This window comes from Ornithorhynchus anatinus, chromosome 8, assembly GCF_004115215.2.
Source record: "Ornithorhynchus anatinus isolate Pmale09 chromosome 8, mOrnAna1.pri.v4, whole genome shotgun sequence".
Classification (NCBI taxonomy): Eukaryota; Metazoa; Chordata; class Mammalia; order Monotremata; family Ornithorhynchidae; genus Ornithorhynchus; species Ornithorhynchus anatinus.
Window position 1 is genome coordinate 59,287,997 of NC_041735.1, and position 21,387 is coordinate 59,309,383.

General features: G+C 44.2%; 1 protein-coding gene across 1 annotated transcript in view; it reads right to left on the reverse strand.

Annotated features, from left to right (window-relative positions):
- The window catches only part of LOC120638541 (dynein heavy chain 11, axonemal-like), a 45,059-nt gene that overhangs the window by 111 nt on the left and 23,561 nt on the right, over positions 1-21,387 (reverse strand). Inside the window, exons 16-19 of the mRNA XM_039912816.1 lie at positions 17,435-17,561; positions 10,161-10,175; positions 8,682-8,831; positions 873-1,106 (exon numbers count right to left, since the gene is read on the reverse strand). Of these exons, the coding sequence (XP_039768750.1) occupies positions 873-1,106; positions 8,682-8,831; positions 10,161-10,175; positions 17,435-17,561 (526 nt within the window). The remainder of the gene's footprint in view (positions 1-872; positions 1,107-8,681; positions 8,832-10,160; positions 10,176-17,434; positions 17,562-21,387) is intronic.

Sequence of the window (21,387 nt, forward strand, 5' to 3'; positions counted from 1 at the left end):
ACTAAGTGCTTAGGAGAGTGCAATATAGCAGAGTTGGCAAACATGATCCCTGCTCACGAGGAGCTTACAGTCTAGAGGATCCAACAGTAATTAATCGATCAGTGGTATTTGAGAATTTGCTGTCTGCAGAGCACTGTACTAAGTGCTTGGGAGAGTACAATGCAATATATTTGGTAAGCACGCTCCTTGGCCTCAAAAAGCTTGCAATCCAGCAGGGGGTACAGACAAAAAGTAATGGGCTCTGACATCTGCATGTCAAAGTATCAGCTGGCAAAAACTACTTATTGCCACATGGAGGCTTTTCCTTTCTAAGGAAGGCAGCGAGTACCTTACCTTTGCTCTAACTTTATGTTTTCATCCCAAATGGAAAGAAAAATTTTATTTTATGTTAGACTGAGAGACTTTACTAAGGTAACATAATAATAGAGGCATCAAGAGCATCTTATTAAAAGTATATTAATAAAGGCATTTTTAAAGTGTTTAATATGATTGAAGTACCAGAGGTGACCCAAGATAATGTGATCAGATACAGTCTGTCTCATATCGGGCTCCCATTCTAACAGGGAGGGACAACAGGGTTCCTATTCCTACTTCAAAAATGAGGGAACTGAAGAAAAGAGAGATTAAGTGACTTAACCAAGGTCACATAGCAGGCCAGGGACAAAACTAGGTCTCGATCCAGATCCAGATTCCTTCCCCTAGGCCACACTATTTCCTGGATGGAAACCTATCTTTAAAGTATTCGATCAAAGGAACTTGTTCAAGTTCCTGGGATGTGTGCAGAAAAAGTCTTTGATTGAGACAGGGAAATTGATTAGAGAGGACCTCTTAATCCTCACCGGATCTGTTGACTTTATGATCCTGTCACCTACCTGTTTCTTATGATAATCTTTCAGTGCTGTTTCAAATCCTTCTTCTAGCCGGCTGAAGGCTATTCCCACATCGGTAGTCCACCAGATCTGGGAGCTGGTGAGCACAGCTTGTGCTGGGAAATCGAAAATCCACTGCTCCCTGGGCTTCTCCTCATAGGCAGCTGTGGCTTCTGGGATGGAGCGGCGCACAGTTTCACGCATGGTCCCTTCGAGGCGCTTCAGCCAGGTTTCCACCTTCCGGACAAAACCGAAGCACTGCATCATGGTTGAAACTATCTCAGGGCCCAGAAGTGCCATCCCCAGCTTTCAGAGGCACCACGGGCTACTACCGAGATGCACCTAGGTGTGTATTTTAAACAAGGTTGGGCTTGAAAAGGCGGACGCTGCTATGAGTGAAACCTACAAAATCATTAAGGAGGTGATGGGAAGAACACGGATTCTTGTTCATCTTATCCCACATGTCAGGACAAAGGAGCAGCCATTAAGGCTGAAAGGTGTGAAATAAACAAAAGCAAATACTCCACTCGACAAATGAACATATGGAAGTCATTACCACAGGAAACTGTGCAGCCTGAAAAGATCAGTAGATTCAAGAATGGTCTGAATAACTTCAGGGATGAGTGATCCTTAATGGGTTACTAGAGGGTAAATTAGGAGTGTGGAGGGGAATCATTATAACGATGGATGCCAAAGAGGGCAACCATCCTATCGTTTCCCCAAGTTGCCACATTCATTCATTCATTCAATCATATTTATTGAGCGCTTACTGCATGCAGAGCACTGTACTAAGTGCTTGGCTGAAAAAGACCAACTCTCTCCCCATCTTCGAAGCCATTAAAAAATAATTTCACCTTCAGGAAACTTTTTCTAACCTCTTCATCTCCCCAACCTAGGCTCCTCTCTTCTGCATCACCTATACATTTTGATACTCACCCCATTCCCCTCGGCACTTACGTACATACCATTATACTCTGCCACTTGCCCTATCTGCAATTTATTTTAATGTCTGCCCCCCAGACTGTAAACTCTTCGAGGGCCAGAAGCATATCTACTAATAATAATGTTGGTATTTGTTAAGCGCTTACTATGTGCCGAGCACTGTTCTAAGCGCTGGGGTAGACACAGGGGAATCAGGATGTCCCACGTGGGGCTCACAGTCTTAATCCCCATTTTACAGATGAGGTAACTGAGGCACCGAGAAGTTAAGTGACTTGCCCACGGTCACACAGCTGACAAGTGGCAGAGCTGGGATTTGAACTCACGACCTCTGACTCCAAAGCCCGTGCTCTTTTCACTGAGCCACGCTACTAACTCTGTTTTACTCTCCCAAGGACTTAGAACAGTTCTTTGCACATAGTAATCAATACCACCAAATGAGCACGGGCTTTGGAGTCAGAGGTCATGGGTTCGAATCCCAGCTCCGCCACTCGTCAGCTGTGTGACTTTGGGCAAGTCACTTAACTTCTCGGTGCCTCAGTTACCTCATCTGTAAAATGGGGATTAAGACTGTGAGCCCCACGTGGGACCACCTGATTCCCCTGTGTCTACCCCAGCGCTTAGAACAGTGCTTGGCACATAGTAAGCGCTTAACAAATACGAACATTATTATTATTATTACTAATTGGAATAACCATTGGTCTGGTTGAGTAATTCATTCATTCAGTCAATCGTATCTACTGAGTGCTTACTGTGTGCAAAGCACTGTACTAAGCACTTGGGAGAGGACACTTCAACAACGAACAGACATATTCCTTGCCCACAAAGAGCTCACAGTCTAGAGATACAATTGCCTTTGTTCTTATGCTGGTATGAAGCATCATAAGAGAAATGGACATAGAAGAGACTATCTGGCTATGGGCGGAACATGTCTGCTAATTCTGTTGTATTGTATACACCCAAGTACTTAGTAAAGCGCTCTGCACATAGTAAATGCTCAATAAATGTGACTGATAGAAAACTCCCTGTGCTCTGAGACCACTGTCCATTTAACTTCAACCCCTGGGATCTGATTCAATAGGCTCTCTCTCCCTCTGAGGTCAGAGGGTCCAGTCTAATAATAATAATGATAGTAATAATAATTGTGGTATTTAAGTGCTTACTATGTGCCAAGCACCATACTAAGCCCTGGAGTGGATACAAGCAAATCAGACTGGACACAGTCCCTGTCCCACATGGGGCTCACAGTCTCAATCAAACTGCCCAGATCCCCTCCAGACTTTGAGCTTCTGGTGGGCACAGAACATGTCTACCAACTCTCCTGCATTGTGTTCTCCCAAGCACTTAGTACTGGTGTTCTGTACATAATAAACATTCAAATACCACTGCTTGATTGCTCGGCTGATCTGTGGAAGTCAGAGCTTGCTTAAAAGCCAAATTCTCAAGACAGACAAGCATGGCTTTCAGGCCTCAGGGGATAGAATTGATAATCACCTGGCAAATAATATCTTTTAAAATAACTCTGAATCCATTTAAACTGCTTTTCTCAGATTGTTTGTGTTGTTTCTCAGTTTTAGAACAAAAGAGTTTTAGCTAGTATCTTAATTACATTCCCTGCTGATTTTCATCATTTCACTTGTCAGACACTCAACAGCAGGAGAAGACAGACATGGAGTGACTGCTGACTGTGAGGAAATTAATCAACTTTATTTTGCTTTTATAAAATGGTTTAGAATCTTAGAGAAACCCTGCTTGGTTCATAAGGGCAATGGCGTTGGCATGAGGGGACTGATAGAAATGCACAGCTGGAATTCAGCAATTTATAACTTTCATTACTTTTAGTAATAATGAATCAAGTGTTTGCTATATCGCCAAGAGCTACCCACCCCCAGCCTCACCAAGGAATAGGAGGTTTCCTTTGTGAGCCCAGGCTGGATGACTATCATTCCCAGGAAGGCACAGGGGCCTCAGAGGAGGGACGGGATAAAGGATACAAGTTTCTTCTCAAATCGCTTCTAATCTCCCCAGTTAAATGTATTTATTGGGCCCTTACTGCAGGCAGAACATTGGACTAAGCACTTGGGAAGGTACAATACGACAGAGTTGGTAAACTTTTTTCTAAGTTATTTGTTAAGCACTTACTATGTTCCAGGCACTGTTCTAAGCCCTGGCCTAGATATGAAGTAATCAGGTTGGACACAGTCCATGTGTCCAGTGGGGCTCACAGTCTTAATCCCCATTTTATGACTGATGCAACTGAGGCACAGAGAAGTGAAGTGACTTGCCCAAGGTCACACAGCAGACACATGGCAAAGCCGAGATTAGAATCCGGGTCCTTCTGATTCCCAGGCCCATGCCCTTTTCACAAGGCTATGCTGCTGCTTCTGCCCCGTTCCTTTGGCAACAAGCAAGGATCCCACCTGGTGGGAGGAGAGGGGCTTCTTAGGGCCCAGGGCAGTCGTTCCACTTCTCTGCTCCTCCCCTTCCTCTTCTACCGGCTTCAGAATGGGAGAAAAGTCAGAAAATAATAATAATATTAATTATGGTATTTGTTAAGTGCTTACTACGTACCAAGCACTGTTCTAAGCGTTGGGGTAATGAGGTTGGACACAGTTCCTGTCCCATCTAGGGTTCACAGTCTCAATCCCCATTTTACACGAGGTAACTGAGGCATAGAGAAGTTAAATGAGTTGCCGACAGTCACACAGCAGACGAGTGGGGACGTCTGACTCCCAAGCCCATGCCATTAGGCCAGGCTGCTTCTCAGATGAAGCCATAGGCTGCTGCTTTAACTTCCCAGGTGGACAGAACTGAAGAATCAGTAGTCTTCCCATGTCAAAAGAAACATACCATGTCTGGGAGCAGCTTTAGGCTTTCTGAATAAAACATTTCTCCAGGATTCATAGAGAAGGCTGTCACCTCAACATGCCATTGGGCACTGCAGTGTGGCTCAGTGGGAAGAGCCCGAGCTTGGGAGTCAGAGGTCATGGGTTCGAATCCCCGCTCTGCCACTTGTCAGCTGTGTGACTGTGGGCAAGTCCCTTAACTTCTCTGTGCCTCAGTTACCTCATCTGGAAAATGGGGATTAAGACTGTGAGCCTCATGTGGGACAACCTGATTACCCTGTATCTACCCCAGCGCTTAGAACAGTGCAAGCCCATCAAATGGCAGGGACTGTCTATCTGTTGCCGACTTGTTCATTCCAAGCGCTTAGTACAGTGCTCTGCACATAATAAGCACTCAATAAATACTACTGAATGAATGAATGAATGCTCTGCACATAGTAAGCACTTAACAAATACCAACATTATTATTATTATTGGGGAAAGAGCATAGACGGGGAGTCACGAGACCTTAGTTCTACTCCCTGCTCCACCACTTAGCTGTTGTGTGACCTTGGGCAAGTCACTGAAATTCTCTGAGCCTCAGTTTCTTTATCTGAACAGTGGGAATACAATAACCTGTTTTCCCTCCTAATAAGACTGTGAGCCCCACGAGGGACAAGGACTGGGTCTCACCTGATTGATTTACCTTAGGATTCGGCAAATTGCCTTGCACATAGTAAGCACTTAAATACCACAATTATCATTATCATCATTATTACCACACCAGAATGCCTGCTGACCAATCACTTTTCTTACCGCCATTTGCTTCACAAGCGCCTTGCCATTTATGGCTTCTGGCATTTATCCCTTTCCACCCCTTCCCTTAACTTCTCTGGCCTCAGTATTTTTTTATCTGAACAATGGGGATGCAATATTTGTTTTTCCTACTGATTAGATTGAGAGCCCCATGAGGGAAGGGGACTGGATCTCACCTAATTGATTTACCTTAGGATTTAGCAAATTGCCTGGCACACACTAAGCACCTAAATACCACAATTTATTATTATCATTATTATTAATACCACCACCTCACCAGAATGCCTGCTGATCAATCACTTTTTCTACCTCCATTTGCTTCACAAAACCCTTGCCATTTGCAGTCTGTAGGTATTTATAATAATAATAATAATAATAATAATGTTGGTATTTGTTAAAGTGCTTACTATGTGCACAGCACTGTTCTAAACGCTGGGGGAGATACAGGGTAATCAGGTTGTCCCACGTGAGGCTCACAGTTAATCCCCATTTTACAGATGAGGTAACTGAGGCACAGAGAAGTTAAGTGACTTGCCCACAGTCACGCAGCTGACAAGTGGCAGAGTCGGCAGTCGAACCCATGACCTCTGACTCCGAAGCCCAGGCTCTTTCCACTGAGCCACGCTGCTTCCACGCTGAGCCACACTGCTTCCCACCCCATCTCTACCCTGCTCGTTTCTCCTGAGGAGAGGAAAGGGTGAATGTGGGAGAAAGCCTTGGCACTGGCTCACTTAAATCTCTAGATTAAAAAACCCTCCAATTTGCACCCTTACCAAAGAGCGAGGCGATTAGAGGTACACACATAAAGGATTTCTACAATCCAACACTAAGGAGTTAGAATAAATGATCACATTAACCAAATTTTCAAGTTCGGAGGACCTTACTGACAACAACCATATCTATCAACTTGTCCTCAATCATTCTGGGCAGAGGGCCAGCACGCCGGCAGATGCTGGCAGAGAAGCAGACAGCTACCTACTTTTATCAAGATTGTTGATGGTGACTCCTCTAATCGCTGTAACATTATTCTAAAAAGACCCAAGAGATCAAAATATGAAGTTTTGATCAAAGTACATCTCCATTTGCTTCCATTATTTGGCTGGCTTTAACTAAATACCCTTGAGGCAGAGGTGGGGAGGGAGATGGATTCTAAATTCATGATTCCAAAATCTAATATTCAGGTCTTTTGGAAAAAGCTGGTTACCAACTGGAGACTTGCATGGTAGAAGAGCACATCAAATAACAGCTGACAAAGATGACATTTTTCTAAAGCATTTGATATAAGCCACCATTTTCTCATCTCCAGCACAGAGTATGAGAGTTGGGAAGGAATTTAGTGCAGAACCCAACCGAACAACTACGTTTTTAAGCGGAGGTGAGGGTTTCTTTTTCATATTTCATATTTGACAGCACGAAAGGGACTGGCTAGGAATTAGGAAACTTTCACCTAACCTTTCTCCTCTCCAGCCCCTGGCTCCAGTATAACTTTCTCCACGACCAACAAACTAAGGCAAATGTCTTCAAACTACACAGTACTGTTACATAAGCACTCTTTTCCTCCACATTGATCATTCATATGACTCTTGAGGTTGTGTTAAAAGATAAGATCCCCCCAGCCCTCCAAGCTCATTGTGGACAGGGAATGTGTCTTTTTATTGCTGTATTGTACTTTCCCAGGCGCTTAGTATGGTGTTCTGCACACATGTAGCACTCAATAAATACAATTTAATGAATGATTGAAAGGTAGGCCCCACCCCTCTAGTGGTGAAACTAGAATACGTGTGACATCACATGCATTATGCCAGCACACAGTGTAACACCAAGCAACTCATCACTGGACTACTGGCCCTGGGCCTTTTCCCTTAAAGCAGAGCCTTTTCTGCTTACTTCTACCATTGCAGCCCACCTACCGATAGCCGAAATGGAGGCTTTGACTAGACAACTCCCCTCAATGCAACAGAAGAAAAATCTGGACATCCGTTTGAAGATCCTTGGACAAAATCTATGCCAAAACGTTTCCTTTCATATGCATCATTTAAAACTTTTACTGATTTCCACTAATAATAACAGTGGTGGTATTTACTACTAATTACAACTTATTACTGTTTTAAATGCGGGGAAAACACACGATAATCAGGTTCAGACATCTACTAATCTACATCGCCAAGATCCGCCCTTTCCTCACCACCCAAACCCCTAACTTGTTAGTACAATCACTTATCATATCCTGATGGGATTACTGCATCAGCACCCTTTCTGATCTCCCAACCTCCTGTCCCTTCCAACTTCAGTCTACACTTCACTCTGCTGCCGGATTATCTTTCTAAAGAAACGCTCTGGGCATGTCACCCTCCTCCTCAAAAGTCTCCAGTGGTTGCCTATCAACCTTCGTGTGAAGCAAAAACTCCTCCCTATTGGCTTCAAAGCTCTAGATCACTTTGCCCCCTCCTACCTCAGCTTCCTTCTCTCCTTCTACAGCCCAGCCTGCCCACTCCGCTCCTCTGCCGCTAACCTCCTCTGTGCCTCGTTCCTGGCTATCCCACTGTCGACCCCTGGTCCACGTCCTACTCTGGCCTGGAATGCCCTTCCTCCTCACATCTGCCAAACTAGCTCACTTACCCCCTGCAAAGCCCTACTGAAAGCTCACCTTCTCCAGGTGGCCTTCCCAGACTGAGCCCCACTTTTCCTCTGCTCCTCCTCCTCTCTCCATTGCCCTTACTCCCTCCCTCTGCTCTACCCCCCCCTCCTTCCCCCATAGCACTTGTGTATATATGTACATATTTATTATTCTATTTATTTTATTAATGACATGTATATATCTATAATTCTATTTATTTATTTTGATGCTATGTCTGCCTACTTGTTTTGTTTTGTTGTCTGTCTCCCCCTCTTCTAGACTGTGAGCCCGTTGCTGGGTAGGGATTATTTCTATCTGTTGCCGAACTGTACTTTCCAAGTGCTTAATACACTGCTCTGCACACAGTAAGCACTCAATATGATTGAATGAATTGAATAAATGAATGAAATACTCCCATTAAGTCCAGCTGCCAGTGGGTGCGAGTGGCAAGGAGACCCAGGAAGTTCCAACATCGCAATAGAACATTCCCAGGAGAAGCCACAGGGCTGTTGTGGAAGAACTCTGGTGAGAATAGAAACACATGTTTTCATCTGAACCTTCCAAAGTGGGGAAGCCATTTAGTGGAGAAGGAAACCAGTAGTCTTCCTCCCTTACCTGGCCCACGCAGTCACAGGCCGCATGAAATGGGACAGATTCCTTCTCCTTGCTGAACATCCCAGTTGCTGTGTTTGTGAGCATTTGCTGGTAGTCTTCAAACTGAAGATCTGCCACACTGTCAAAGAGTTTGGCAAGATGACAAGTCACCTGGAACCAAGTAAACAGACAGGATGAGGACATTTCTCACTGTGGTTTGTCTCTGGTTTCCTACGGCACGGTAGGGGCTACCTCTAACAACATGTACAACCAAGAAGACCATGAGGAATTTTGGAAGGCTGTAATAGAGAGGCAGAAGTTCCTGCATACCTAATAACAATACCCTTAGTATTTGGTAAGTGCTTAGCATGTGCCAAGCACTGTATTGGGCACTGGGGTACATACAAGATAATAAGATTGGAGCCAGTTGCTCTCCCATGTGGGGTCACAGTCTAAAGGAAAGGGAAAATACGTATTGAATAACCATTTTACAGATGAGGAAGCTGAGGCACAGAGAAATTAAATGACTCACCCAAGGTCACACAGCAGAGAAATGGAGAAGCCAGAATTAGAACCGAGATCCCCTGACTCCCAGGCTCACGCTCTTTTCCTCTAGGCCACGTTACTTATTTAACCACCTCTTTCCCTGTGGTGGTTGGAGAACCATCACTCATTCATTCAGTACTATTGAGTGCTCACAACCTGGAAAACACTGTCCATAGCACTAGAGAAGACTAAGGGATAAATAAGACTCAGTTCCTGGTCTGTGGGAGACTTGACCTAAAAAGGGAGGCTGGCAATGGGCACACAGGAGAAAGGGATGGCCAAAAACCATAAGAACATTAAGATACTGAGGGGGTTAGAGCAGGGTGGCAGATATGCTAAAGGAAAGGCAGATGCACTTAGTACAGCGCCCGGCTCGCAGCAAGTGACCAAAGAGCCAGAGGAAGCAGTGTGGTGTACTGGATGGAGCAAGAGCCTGGGAGTCAGAAGGACCCAGATTTTAATCCCAGCTCTGCCACTTGTCTGCTTTGTGACGTTGCACAAGTCATTTCAGTTCTCTCTGTCTCAGTTAACTCATCTATAAAATGGGGATTAAGATTGTGAGCCCCACGTGGGACAAGGACTGTGTCCAACCTGATTACCTTGAATATGCCTCTGTGTTTAGAGCAGTGCCTGGCACACCGTAAGTGCTTAACAAATACTATAACAAATGGTTGTGGGAAGGAGCCTGCCCAGGGAAGTTTGGGGGAGGAGATGCAGAATGACCACTAGGCCACTGGAAGCCTGGTTCTACTGGCGTTTCTCCACAGCCCCCCTACCAAGCCATAGAAAGTCTGGGGGCTTTTCCTTGCAGCTCCCTTTCCTTCTAACACCAGCTTTCTCCCCTTGGCCTTTATTACCCTTTTTCTGCCCTGACCCAACAAGTGTCTGCATCCATTTCCTTAGAGGTGCTTACTGGAATTTGCTTTGTCTATTAAATGAAAACTTACTTCATACCTCTGCCTGCAAGCCCTAAAAGAAGTTAAATTACAATTAAGAAAAAACTTTAGCACATCCTCTAGGCAATTTCCATCCCTCCAACTGTGTGCTTAGATAGGAGCATAGCTGCCCAATAAATTATTTGATAGTCAATTTATTGTCCATAAAATGTAATACTGTATTCCTTTGAGCTTTTCAAAAACCCTTAAGTACAATATTTGGCATTATAAAAAGCTGACAGCAGAGAGAAATCTAAACTCTCTGAGACTGAATAAAAGTCACCAGGGGAAAAATAGTCAATTGTATTTTTATTTAACTAAAACAGCTACTCGCTGTTGTGAATTACTGTTACCCTGCAATGAAGAATACATGCTAAAGTATGTAAAATTACTTCTTATACTAAGTTAAAGGTGATTTCCAAATATTCAATATCCAAGAGATCTGTTGCAAGAAGGATAGCTTCAGTATGCTGTTCCAACATTCTGAATTTTTTAGGAATATTAGAATGAAGTAGAAGCAATTCCCAGTTCATGCTCTGGGGTCCCTGTCCTGGCTCCTGTCCTGTCCCCTAAGCCTGCCACTCTTTCTGTCAGTGCACCTGTCACTCCCACCACTCTTCCTCAACTTGTTCCTGTCATCCCCAGTACTCTTCTGGTCAGGGCTCCTGTCATTCCTGCCACTTTGCTAGTGCTCCTGTCAATCCCTCTACCCTTCCTATCTGTGCTCCTGTCACTCTCGCCATTCCTCCTGTCCATGATCCTGTCACCCCCATCACTCTGCCCTATCAGTATTCCTGTCACTTCTGCCACTCATCCTATCTGTGCTCCCCATCAGTCTTCCTAACAGTTCACCTACCACGCTCTCTACTTGCCCTGTCCATTCTCCCATCACTCCCTCCACTCTTTCTGTCCATTCTCCCATCACTCCCTCCACTCTTCCTGTCCATTCTCCCATCACTCCCTCCACTCTTCCTGTCCATTCTCATGTCACTCTCTCCATTCTTCCTGTCCATGATCCCATCATTCCCTCCACTCTTCCTGTCTGTGCTCCCGTCACTCTCTCCACTCTTATTATTATTGTTAATTGTATGTCTTGAGCGCTTACTGTGTGCAAAGCACTCTACTACACGCTTGGTTGAGTACAATAAAACATCAAACACATTCCCTGACCACAACAAGCTCACAGTCTAGAAGGGGAGACAGACATTAATATAAGTAAATAGATAAATAAATTACAGATATATACATATGTGCCATGTGGAAGGGAGAGAGGATGAATGAAGGAGCAAGTATGAGCGGCACAGAAGGGTGTGGGAGAAGAGGAGAGGAGGGCTCAGTCGGAGAAGGTTTCCTGGAGGAGATAAGGCACTCTTCCTGTACGTGCTCCCATCACTCCCTCCACTCTTCCTGTCTGGGATCCTGTCACTCTCACTATTCTTTCTGTCCATGATCTTGTCACTCCTGCCACTCCCTGCCCATGCCGGTCACTCCTGTCACTCCCTGCCCATGCCGGTCACTCCTGCCACTTTTCCTGTCTGTGCTCTCATCACTCCTGCCCCTCTTCCTGTTCATGCTTCTGACAGCCACACCACTCTTCCTGTCCATGCTGCTATTGCTGTAACATTGCCTGCCCCCGCCCGTTTACAGCCAGTGCTTTTTCCCAGCAATAACATTGCCATTCTTTCAGGAAGGCGCCAAATGCACTAAAGAATATTGGACACCATTTTGCAAACACTGAAGCTAGAGATGTGATTTTCATTGGTCATGAAACACAAAGGCAGCAGCAGGACACATTAAAATGTTCTTTAGGGAGAGCCGCAGAACCTGGAAGGATTCCTGGAAACTTCCATTCCCCCAAAGCCACTGTGTTCCCCTCCCACGTCCAGGAGCTGGTAATAATAATAATGGTGGTATTAGTTAAGTGCTTATTATGTTCCAATCTCTGTACTAAGTGTTGGGTGGAGTTGGGGTACAAGAAAATTGGGTTGGACACAGTTCCTGTCCCACATGGGACTCACAGTCTTAATCCCCATCTCACAGATGAGGAAACTGAAGCACAGAAAAGTGAAGTGACTTGCCCAAGATCACACAGCAGACAAGTAGCAGGGTTGGGATTAGAACCCCTGTCCTTTTCACTCCCACACCTGTGCTCTTTCCACTAGGCCTAGCTGCTTCTCTAGAAGCTGAGGAAGAGGGAAACTTGACAATTAAAATAAGAATGGGAAACAGCGTGGCTCAGTGGAAAGAGCCTGGACTTTGGAGTCAGAGGTCATGAGTTTGACTCTTGGCTCTGCCACTGGTCAGCTGTGTGACTGTGGGCAAGTCACTTAACTTCTCTGTGCCTCAGTTACCTCATCTGTAAAATGGGGATTAACTGTGAGCCTCTTGTGGGACAACCTGATTACCCTGTATCTACCCCAGCGCTTGGAATAGTGCTCTGCACATAGTAAGTGCTTAACAAATACCAACATTATTATTATTATTATTATTAATCCTGGACATAAAGGGCCATGGTGCCATATTGCTACTGGTCTGGGGCAGACCAGCTGAAAACTGGACTGTCTGGTTTATACCCAAATGACCACCATCTTTTCCAGATGTTGCCAGCTTCCTCTTCCCCTTCTCCATTCATCATCAATAGCATTTACAAGGTACCAATTGGGTGCAGTCTTCTTCCCCGTCCCCGATTTTTGCTGCAGCTCTTTCTTTAGCCCCTCCCCTGCTGAGCCCTCCCAGCCAATTACAGCCTGGGAGAGATCTCTGAAGCCGAGAGTTAAGATGACCTGGTTGAGGGACAGATTCTTCTTTTCAGTTAAATGGAGGGATCAAGTGTCTTCGAAAGGTGAGGAGACAATAGCTCCAAGAGCTACGATTCTTTATATATCTGGGAGCAACTGCAGCAGCTGACTAACTTTTCTGTACTTTCCAGCCAACATCAATCCTGAGAGGGACACTCCTTTGGAGTTAATTTGGTCTTTGAAGCTTTCAACCCTTGGCATTTTTGTTAGACTATGTAGTTTGTTTGGAAGAAAATCTCAGTGGGAAGCCATGTGAAGTTTTGAGTGAGTTTTAAATGGATGAATCGGAAAATCTCACTTTCTATATACTCAGATAAAATAGGAGGTTATCGATCCCAGCTTGAAGCACCACGCAAACCCACCCCTCATCCGCATTACCCAATGGTCATTTATTCACAAAGAAATATATCTCCCAGGATGACAATTGTAATGGTAGAGGTAGTCGGTGAGATTTTACGATAATATTCTGCAGAGTGGCCATATAACAGTCGGTTGAAAAATTGCAGTTTATAAATGAGTCTTTAACCATCACACATCCTAGCAAAATTACTGCTTTGGGAAGAAGTGAGAGTTATAAAAATATTTCTAATATCATGACAAGCTATTCGGTTAGGGGTAAACACCACTGTGTTTCAAATGCGGTGTATCACTCTATTCCATACGGTGAGCTTGAGATCTGATTTTTTATCATATTCAGTCAGTAGAAGCAGTGTTGCCTAGTGGAAAGAGCATAGGACTGGAGACAGAGGATGTGGGTTCTGGTTCTGGATCTGCTTCTTTTCTGTTTTTTGGTCTTGGATGGCTCACTTGCTTTCTCTGGGCCTCGCTTTCATATGTAAAATGGGGATTAAACACAGGCCTGTTCTCTCTCTCTAATTCTCAACTGTGTAATAATAATAATAATGTTGGTATTTGTTAAGCGTTCACTATGTGCAGAGCACTGTTCTAAGGGCTGGGGTAGATACAAGGTAATCAGGTTGTCCCACATGAGGGTCACAGTCTTAATCCCCATTTTACAGATGAGGTAACTGAGGCACAGAGAAGTTAAGTGACTTGCCCACAGTCACACAGCTGACAAGTGGCAGAGCCGGGATTCAAACCCATGACCTCTGACTCCCAAGCCCGTGCTCTTTCCGCTGAGCCACACTGCTTCTCTGTATTCACTCATTCAATCATATTTATTGAGTGTTTATTGTGTGCAGAGTGCTGTACTAAGCTCTTAGAAAGTACAATTCTCTCCTAGGGCTTAGTCCAGGGCTCGGAACCCAGTAAGCACTTAATAAATACTCTTGGACTGTGAGATGGAGGTGGAATGGGGACTGTCTCCAATCATCCTGTATCTACCTCAGCACTTAATGCAGTGCCTGACATATACCATTATGACTATCAAGGACCATCAGGTGATCAATGATGCTAGGGATCCCAACTGAATATTTGGACAAGAGATGCCTTGATTCAGGCTGCTGCTGCTCTAGAAGCAGTTTGCTAATCCAATCAAAACCTATTCAGCACCAACTTCCTCCAAGCTAAATATGACCGGCAGCCATGTTTCACTCAGCTGGATCATTCCTGCCCCAGGAATGTTTGTATCATGACCAATATTTCCTGTCACAGGCCATGGTTTCCTGGGTGTGACCTACCACACCTTCAAAGGTTCTTTTCTCTAGCATGCTGAGCCTACTCTTTTATTGATTATCCCTCTCCATCATCCTCACTTCTCCCAGTAACCTTATAAGATAGAGGGAGAGAAGGAGGGAGGGAAGGAGAAAGTCAGACAAGTTGGGAGGAAGGGAGACAAGAAGGAAGGAAGGTTGGGAAAGAGGGAAGGAGAGAGGGAGGAAAGAAAGAAGTGAGGAAGAGAAGGAAGGAAGGAGTGAGGCACGGGGAGAGAGAAGAAGGCAGATAGGGAGGGAGTGACAGTGGGTGAATTCATTTCTCATCACCCCATCCTAAGCGTGGCTTAGTGGAAAGAGCATGGGCTTGGGAGTCAGTGGTCATGAGTTCTAATCCTGGCTCCACCACTTGTCTGCTGTGTGACCTTGGGCAAATCACTTAACTTCGCTGTGCCTCGGTTCCCTCATCTGTAAAATGAAGATTAAGACTGAGAGCCCCACATGGGACAGCCTGATTACTTTGTATCTACCCCAGTGCTTAGAACAGTGCTTGGCACGTAGTAAGCACTTAACAAATACCATTATTGTTATTATTATTATTATTATTACTCCAGAACTGCTACTTCAGCACATCTACACCACCTAAGCATTTAGGAAATCACAGCCCTCCCAAGCCACTTACACATATCTTTATTCTTCCCTTTCTGTCTCCCCTGCTAGATTGTAAGGTCCTTGAGAGCAGGGATCACATTTACTAATTCCATTATTCTCCCCTAAGTTCTTAGTACGGTACTCTGCACATACTAGGCACTTGTTTTATTCTCCTTCCCTGTCAGCCATGTGGGACAGGGGCTGTGTAAGATCTGATTACCTTGTAACTACCCAGAACAGTGTGATTTCCAAACGCTTAGTACAGTGCTCTGCACACAGTAAGAGCTCAATAAATACAATTGAATGAATGAACAGTGCTTGGTGCAAATACGTGCTTAATAAATATCACAATCGTCATTATTATTAATGAAACCAACAAGCAGACATATGGACAGACATATTTGCCTATTTCTGTATATGTATGTCCCCATCCCATACATGGGCCAGCTTTCAGGTCATTGGCACCCTGACCAATAGTTTCCCCGGCTGTTCCACATGACTGCCATCACCCACCGGTTACACCACCTCACCCTCCTACCCACTCAAAAAGGAAGCGGTTCCTAGAACTCAGGCCCTGGGCTGTCTGGGGGCCCTCAAGCAAGGGCAGAGAACTGGAGGCTGAGTGTTGAGTCACAATAAAAATAACAATAATAATACTTGTGGCATTTGTTAAGCACTTACTATGAATCAAGCACTATAGTAAGCACTGGGGCGGATACAAGCAAATCAGGTTGGACACAGTCCCTGTCCCATGTGGGGCTCAAAGTCTCATTCCCCATTTTACAGATGAGATAACTGAGCCCCAGAGAAGCAAAGTGACATGCCCAAGGTCACACACCAGGCAAGTGGAAGAGCCAGGATTAGTAGCCGGGTCCTTCTGACTACCCGGCTTGTGCTCTATTCACTAGACCATGCTGCTTATAGGGAGAGTTGTGATATCTACAGAGCTAAAAATTAAGAACAGACTGTAGCGCTCCCTTTTGTCAGTCAGGCCTTGTAATTTAGTGCCCTTCTCCTGGAAAATTGTTCAAAACATCAGCGGAATCATTAGCTATGTTGACTGGATCCAGAGGTACACACACACAATTTCCTTTTGGAACTTCTAAAGGAAGACTACAGAGTCAAGGATTCACAATTCACCTATGGCTCTTTCAAATTCAAGTTATTGTGGCCATTGATTTGTTGTAAAATCTACAGTTCTGAAGTTACAGATATCCTGGCAACTATCCAGATTATGTGGTTTCCCTTCCCTCCTACTCCCTGATTGGGATGTTTTGTCATTGGTTCCCTCTAAATGGTAATTTCGCTGTGGTCAGGGAATGTGTCTACCAACTTTGCTATACTGTACTCTCAAGTGCTTAGTACAGTGCTCTGGACACAATAAGTGCTCAGTAAATAGTACTGATAGCTGGAAAACCATTCACCTCTTTCTAATGGAATTGCACCCTGATTGAATCAATCAAGAGTATTTATTGAGCACTACACTAAGCATTTGGTAGAATAAAATACAGTGGGAAGATGTGAACCCTGCCCTGAAGGAGTTCATAATCTAAGTGGGGAGACATGCACAAAATGATTACAGATAGAATGAAAAAAAGAATGAAATGATGGATAAGTGCTTAAATAATACAGTGGTAGCTTTTCATGGGCCCATTCCTGGCAGATCTAACAAGTTAGATTTTAAAATGCAAACCCAGTTCCCCCAAAGACATATTTTTTTTTTTTTAGAGGGGGTGCTCTAGGTACCACTCTACAAGAGGGTATATGTTGCAACATTCCTGCTCTACTTTCTGATGTAGATCCAACCTTACTGATAAATCAGACTCTCTTTGTAGAAAAAGAAAAAACTTCTTGGGTAAAATTTTAGTTCACTTTACTAAGTGTAATTTCTGTTTTTTGAAGAGTCATCATTAGAATAACAACTCAAAAGTTGACTTTTGAGACTGCAGGACTATACCCTTGCTGTTCTAAATTAGCCACAGCACCAAATCACCACATACAATTGCTGAAAGGTTACATCACGCCAAGTGGTACTGTACTATGGATAAGGGAGACTCCATGGAAACTCACTGAGACACTATCTCTGATCGCAAAGGCCTAGTACTTCAAGGTGAGGGGGTGGGGGAGGAAGAGAAAAGAGGAGGAAATTAATACGGAAGACACGCACTTAGAGAATGAATTTCCTTATCTATGACCATATATTATACTTGAGAATTTGCAAGTAACATTACCTGCCTGGGCTGGGATCCTTTAGAGAGTATATCAAGCAGATCGGCAGAAGAGATGAAATAGAACCGAGCAAAAGCTAAGCGCTTGCTTTCTAGGTATTCAGCAAGAGCTTTTTCACAAAGGGACAACCTACAAGAACAACAAAAAAGTCCTATTAACAGACCCTGTGTAATGTAGAAATATTTAAAACACATTTCACCAATTTTGCATAAAAATCAATGGCATTCTTGATGTTCAATCAATCAATGGAAGTTATTGCAGTGCTTACTGTATGCAGAGCACTCTATTAAGCACCTGGGAGAGTAGAGTAAAACAGAGTTGGTAGAAACATTCCCTGCCCACAGGGAGCTGTTCCTGAAGGATCTTCTTTCGCTCTTACTTTTACCATCATCCCCAACAGGGACTACGTGAGTAATATTGGTTAGGGCATTTTCGCATTCATGCTAGGATTTTGTAGAGTGAGACAGATGACTGTAAACTCTTTGAGGGTAGGGGCTGGGCCTTCTAGAGAAGTACCGTGGCTTAGTGGAAAGAGCACGGGCTTGGGAATCAGAGGTCAAGGGTTCCAATCCCAGCTCCGCCACTCATCAGCTGTGTGACTTTGGGCAAGTCACTTAACTTCTCTGAGCCTCAGTTACCTCACCTGTAAAATGGGGATTAAGACTGTCAGTCCCACCTGGGACAACCTGATAATCTTGTATCTTTCCCAGCACTTAAAACAGTGCTTGGCACACAGTAAAAGCTTAATAAATACCATCATTATCATTCTAACTCTACTGAACTCTCACAGGTTTTTATGGTGCTCTGCACATTAGGTGCTCCATAAATACTACCGACAGACTGTTAAGTGCAAGCAAGCCATTACTTTACGTTCCATGAAGCTCACCCCATATCTTGTTTTTTAGTGAGACACCCGAAGATAATTGAAAGACTTCATGCTGAGAATTGTATTCCAAGGCCGCAGGGGGAATCAAACTACTGAGGGCAGAGCACTGTAATCAAACAATAGGATTTACTCAATGCTTACTCAGTGTAGAGACTGTACTCTCGGCTTGGGAGAGGACAAAGGATTGTAATAGACACGATCCTTGCCCTCAAGGAGCTTACAATTGTACAGGTTGGCTAGCCGGAGAAATAAAGGACATGGCATGGGTGAAGCACAGAGTCGATTGCCTTGTAAATGTACTCTAAAACATAAGCAGCTTCCAATCAAACAATGGTATTTGAGCACTTACTGTGTGCAGAACACTGCACCTAGTGTTTGGGAGAGTACAAATACAACAGAGTTGGTAGAGGAGTTCCCTGCCCACAATGAGTATGGACCTAGTAAACGGAACAGGGAGCTGGGAGTCAGGACCTGGGTTCTAATCCTGACTCTGTCACTTGTCTGCTCTATGACCTTGGGCAAGTCCCTTAACTTCTCTGTGCCTCAGTTCCCTCATCTGCAAAATGGGGATTAATAATGATGGTATTTGTTAAGCGCTTACTATGTGCCAGGCATTGTACTAAACACTGGGGGGGATACAAGCAAATCAATTTGGACACAGTCCCTGTCCCATGGGGGGCTCTCAGTCTCAATCCCCATTTTACAGATGAGCTAACTGAGCCACTGAGAACTAACTGAGAAGCAAAGTGACTTGCACAAGATCACACAGCAGACAAGTGGCAGAGTCAGGGATTCAAATCCATGACCTTCATTCATTCATTCAATAGTATTTATTGAGCACTTACTAGGTGCAGAGCACTGTACTAAGTGCATGGAATGTACAATTCAGCAACAGATAGAGACAATCCCTGCCCAATAACGGGCCCACAGTCTAAATGGAGGAGACAGACAGTAAAGCAAAGTCAGACCTTCTGACTCCTAAGCCTGTGCTCTATCCACTATGCCATGCTGCTTCCCTGTGAGCCCCATATGGGACAGGGACTGTGTTCAACCTGATTATCTTTTATGTACCCCACATTTTAGTACAGTGCCTGAAACATAGTAAGTGCTTACATATCATAAAAAAGGGAGCTTAAAGTCTGCAGACCACTTAGGGACATGGGAATTGTCAAGAGAAATCTCTCTGAGGTCTCAGAACCACAGGGGATGTGTCTGGCCACCTCTGGGCTGCAACTGACAAGGATCAGCCAGAATTCATTCAATCATATTTATTGAGCGCTTAGAGTGTGCAGAGCTGCTTGTCGGCTGTGTGACTGTGGGCAAGTCACTTAACTTCTCTGTGCCTCAGTTCCCTCATCTGTAAAATGGGGATGAAGACTGTGAGCCCCACGTGGGACAACCTGATTCCCCTGTGTCTACCCCAGCGCTTAGAACAGTGCTCTGCACATAGTAAGCGCTTAACAAATACCAACATTATTATTATTATTATTATTAGCTCTGTACTAGGCCCTTGGGAGAGTACAATACCGAATGTTAGCAGGCCAGATCACTTTAGGCATTAGGCTTTACAGCACTATCAGTTTACCCCCTTGTTATTCATTCTATTTATTGAGCACTTACGGTGTCAGCACAGTACTAAGCGCTTGGGAGAGTATAATACAACAATAAGCAGACACATTCCCTGCCCACAACGGCCTTACTCCCTTATCTACCTCACTGATTTCCTACTTCAACCCGGCTCACATATTTTGCTCCTCTTACACCAACCTACTCACTGTGCCCCACTCTCATCTATCTCTCTGGCAACGCTTCCCCACCCCACCGCTGGCCTAGAACTCCCTCCTTCTTCATGTGTGAAAAATGTTCACTCTCCCCACCTTTTTTTTGTAATGGTATTTGTAAAGTGCTTACTCTGTGCCAGGCATTGTACTAAGCGCTGGGGTAGGTACAAGTTACTCAGGTTTGAAGTAGTCCATGTCCTCCGTGGGGCTCTAACCACTAGGCAAAGCCGCTTTTCAAAGCCTTATGAAAAACACATCTCCTCCAAAGGGTCTTCCCCAATTAACCCTCATTTCCTCTCCTCCCACTCCGTTCTGCATCACCTTTGCCCATGGATTTGCATCCATTACTCACCCATCCCATAGCCCCATTACACTTAGGTACATATCCATAATTTAATTTATTTACATTAATGTCTGTTGCTCCCTCTAGTCTGTAAGCTTGTTGTGAGCAGGGAACATTTCTACCAAAAAGTCTACCAACTGTTATATTTTACTCTCTTAAGCACTTAGTATAGAGCTCTGCACACAGCAAGCGCTCAATAAATAGGATTGATTACAAATTATTCTTGGGCAGTGAGCATCATGTGGGCTATGTCTGATCTGATTATTTTGTATCCACTATTGGTGCTTATTACAATTCTTGTCACAAAAGAAGCACTTAGTAAGTGCTGTCATTATCAGCATTATTAATCAAGTCTGCTATAACATGGGTTTTCACTCTGCCTTTTGGTTAGAAAGTGGCACTAGAAATAGGAAACATTTTCCTGTATAAGTTATTGTGTGGATGCTCTGGCGTCAACCATAGAAATAGATTTCCTTGATCCAGGGTTCTGTAAGAATGCAACCTTGTGCTACAGAAGAACTGGGTGTACTTATTAAATTAGTATTCAACTCCTTCCCGATCAGCTGTTTGGCTCTAATTCTCTTCTATCCCCTTCTATTACTTGAAGTGACTGCATTAAAATGGAACTTTGGCACTTAAAAATCCATCTTTCTCTATTGTTTAGTCTCTGCTGGAATTTTATCCAGATAACCTGATACTGAACCCTGGAATTATGAGTAGAAATCATTTTGCACAGTACCCAGACACAGGACAGGAGGACTCATAGGAAATGATAGCTAAGGACAAATAAATGTCTTATATGGTTCAAATAAACCTGTTATAGAATAGTTGATGATGATGGTATTTGTTAAACACTTACTGTGTGCCAAGCACTGTTCTAAACCCTGGGGTAAATATAAGGTAATCAGGCTGTCCCACAAGGGGCTCACAGTCTTAATTCTCATT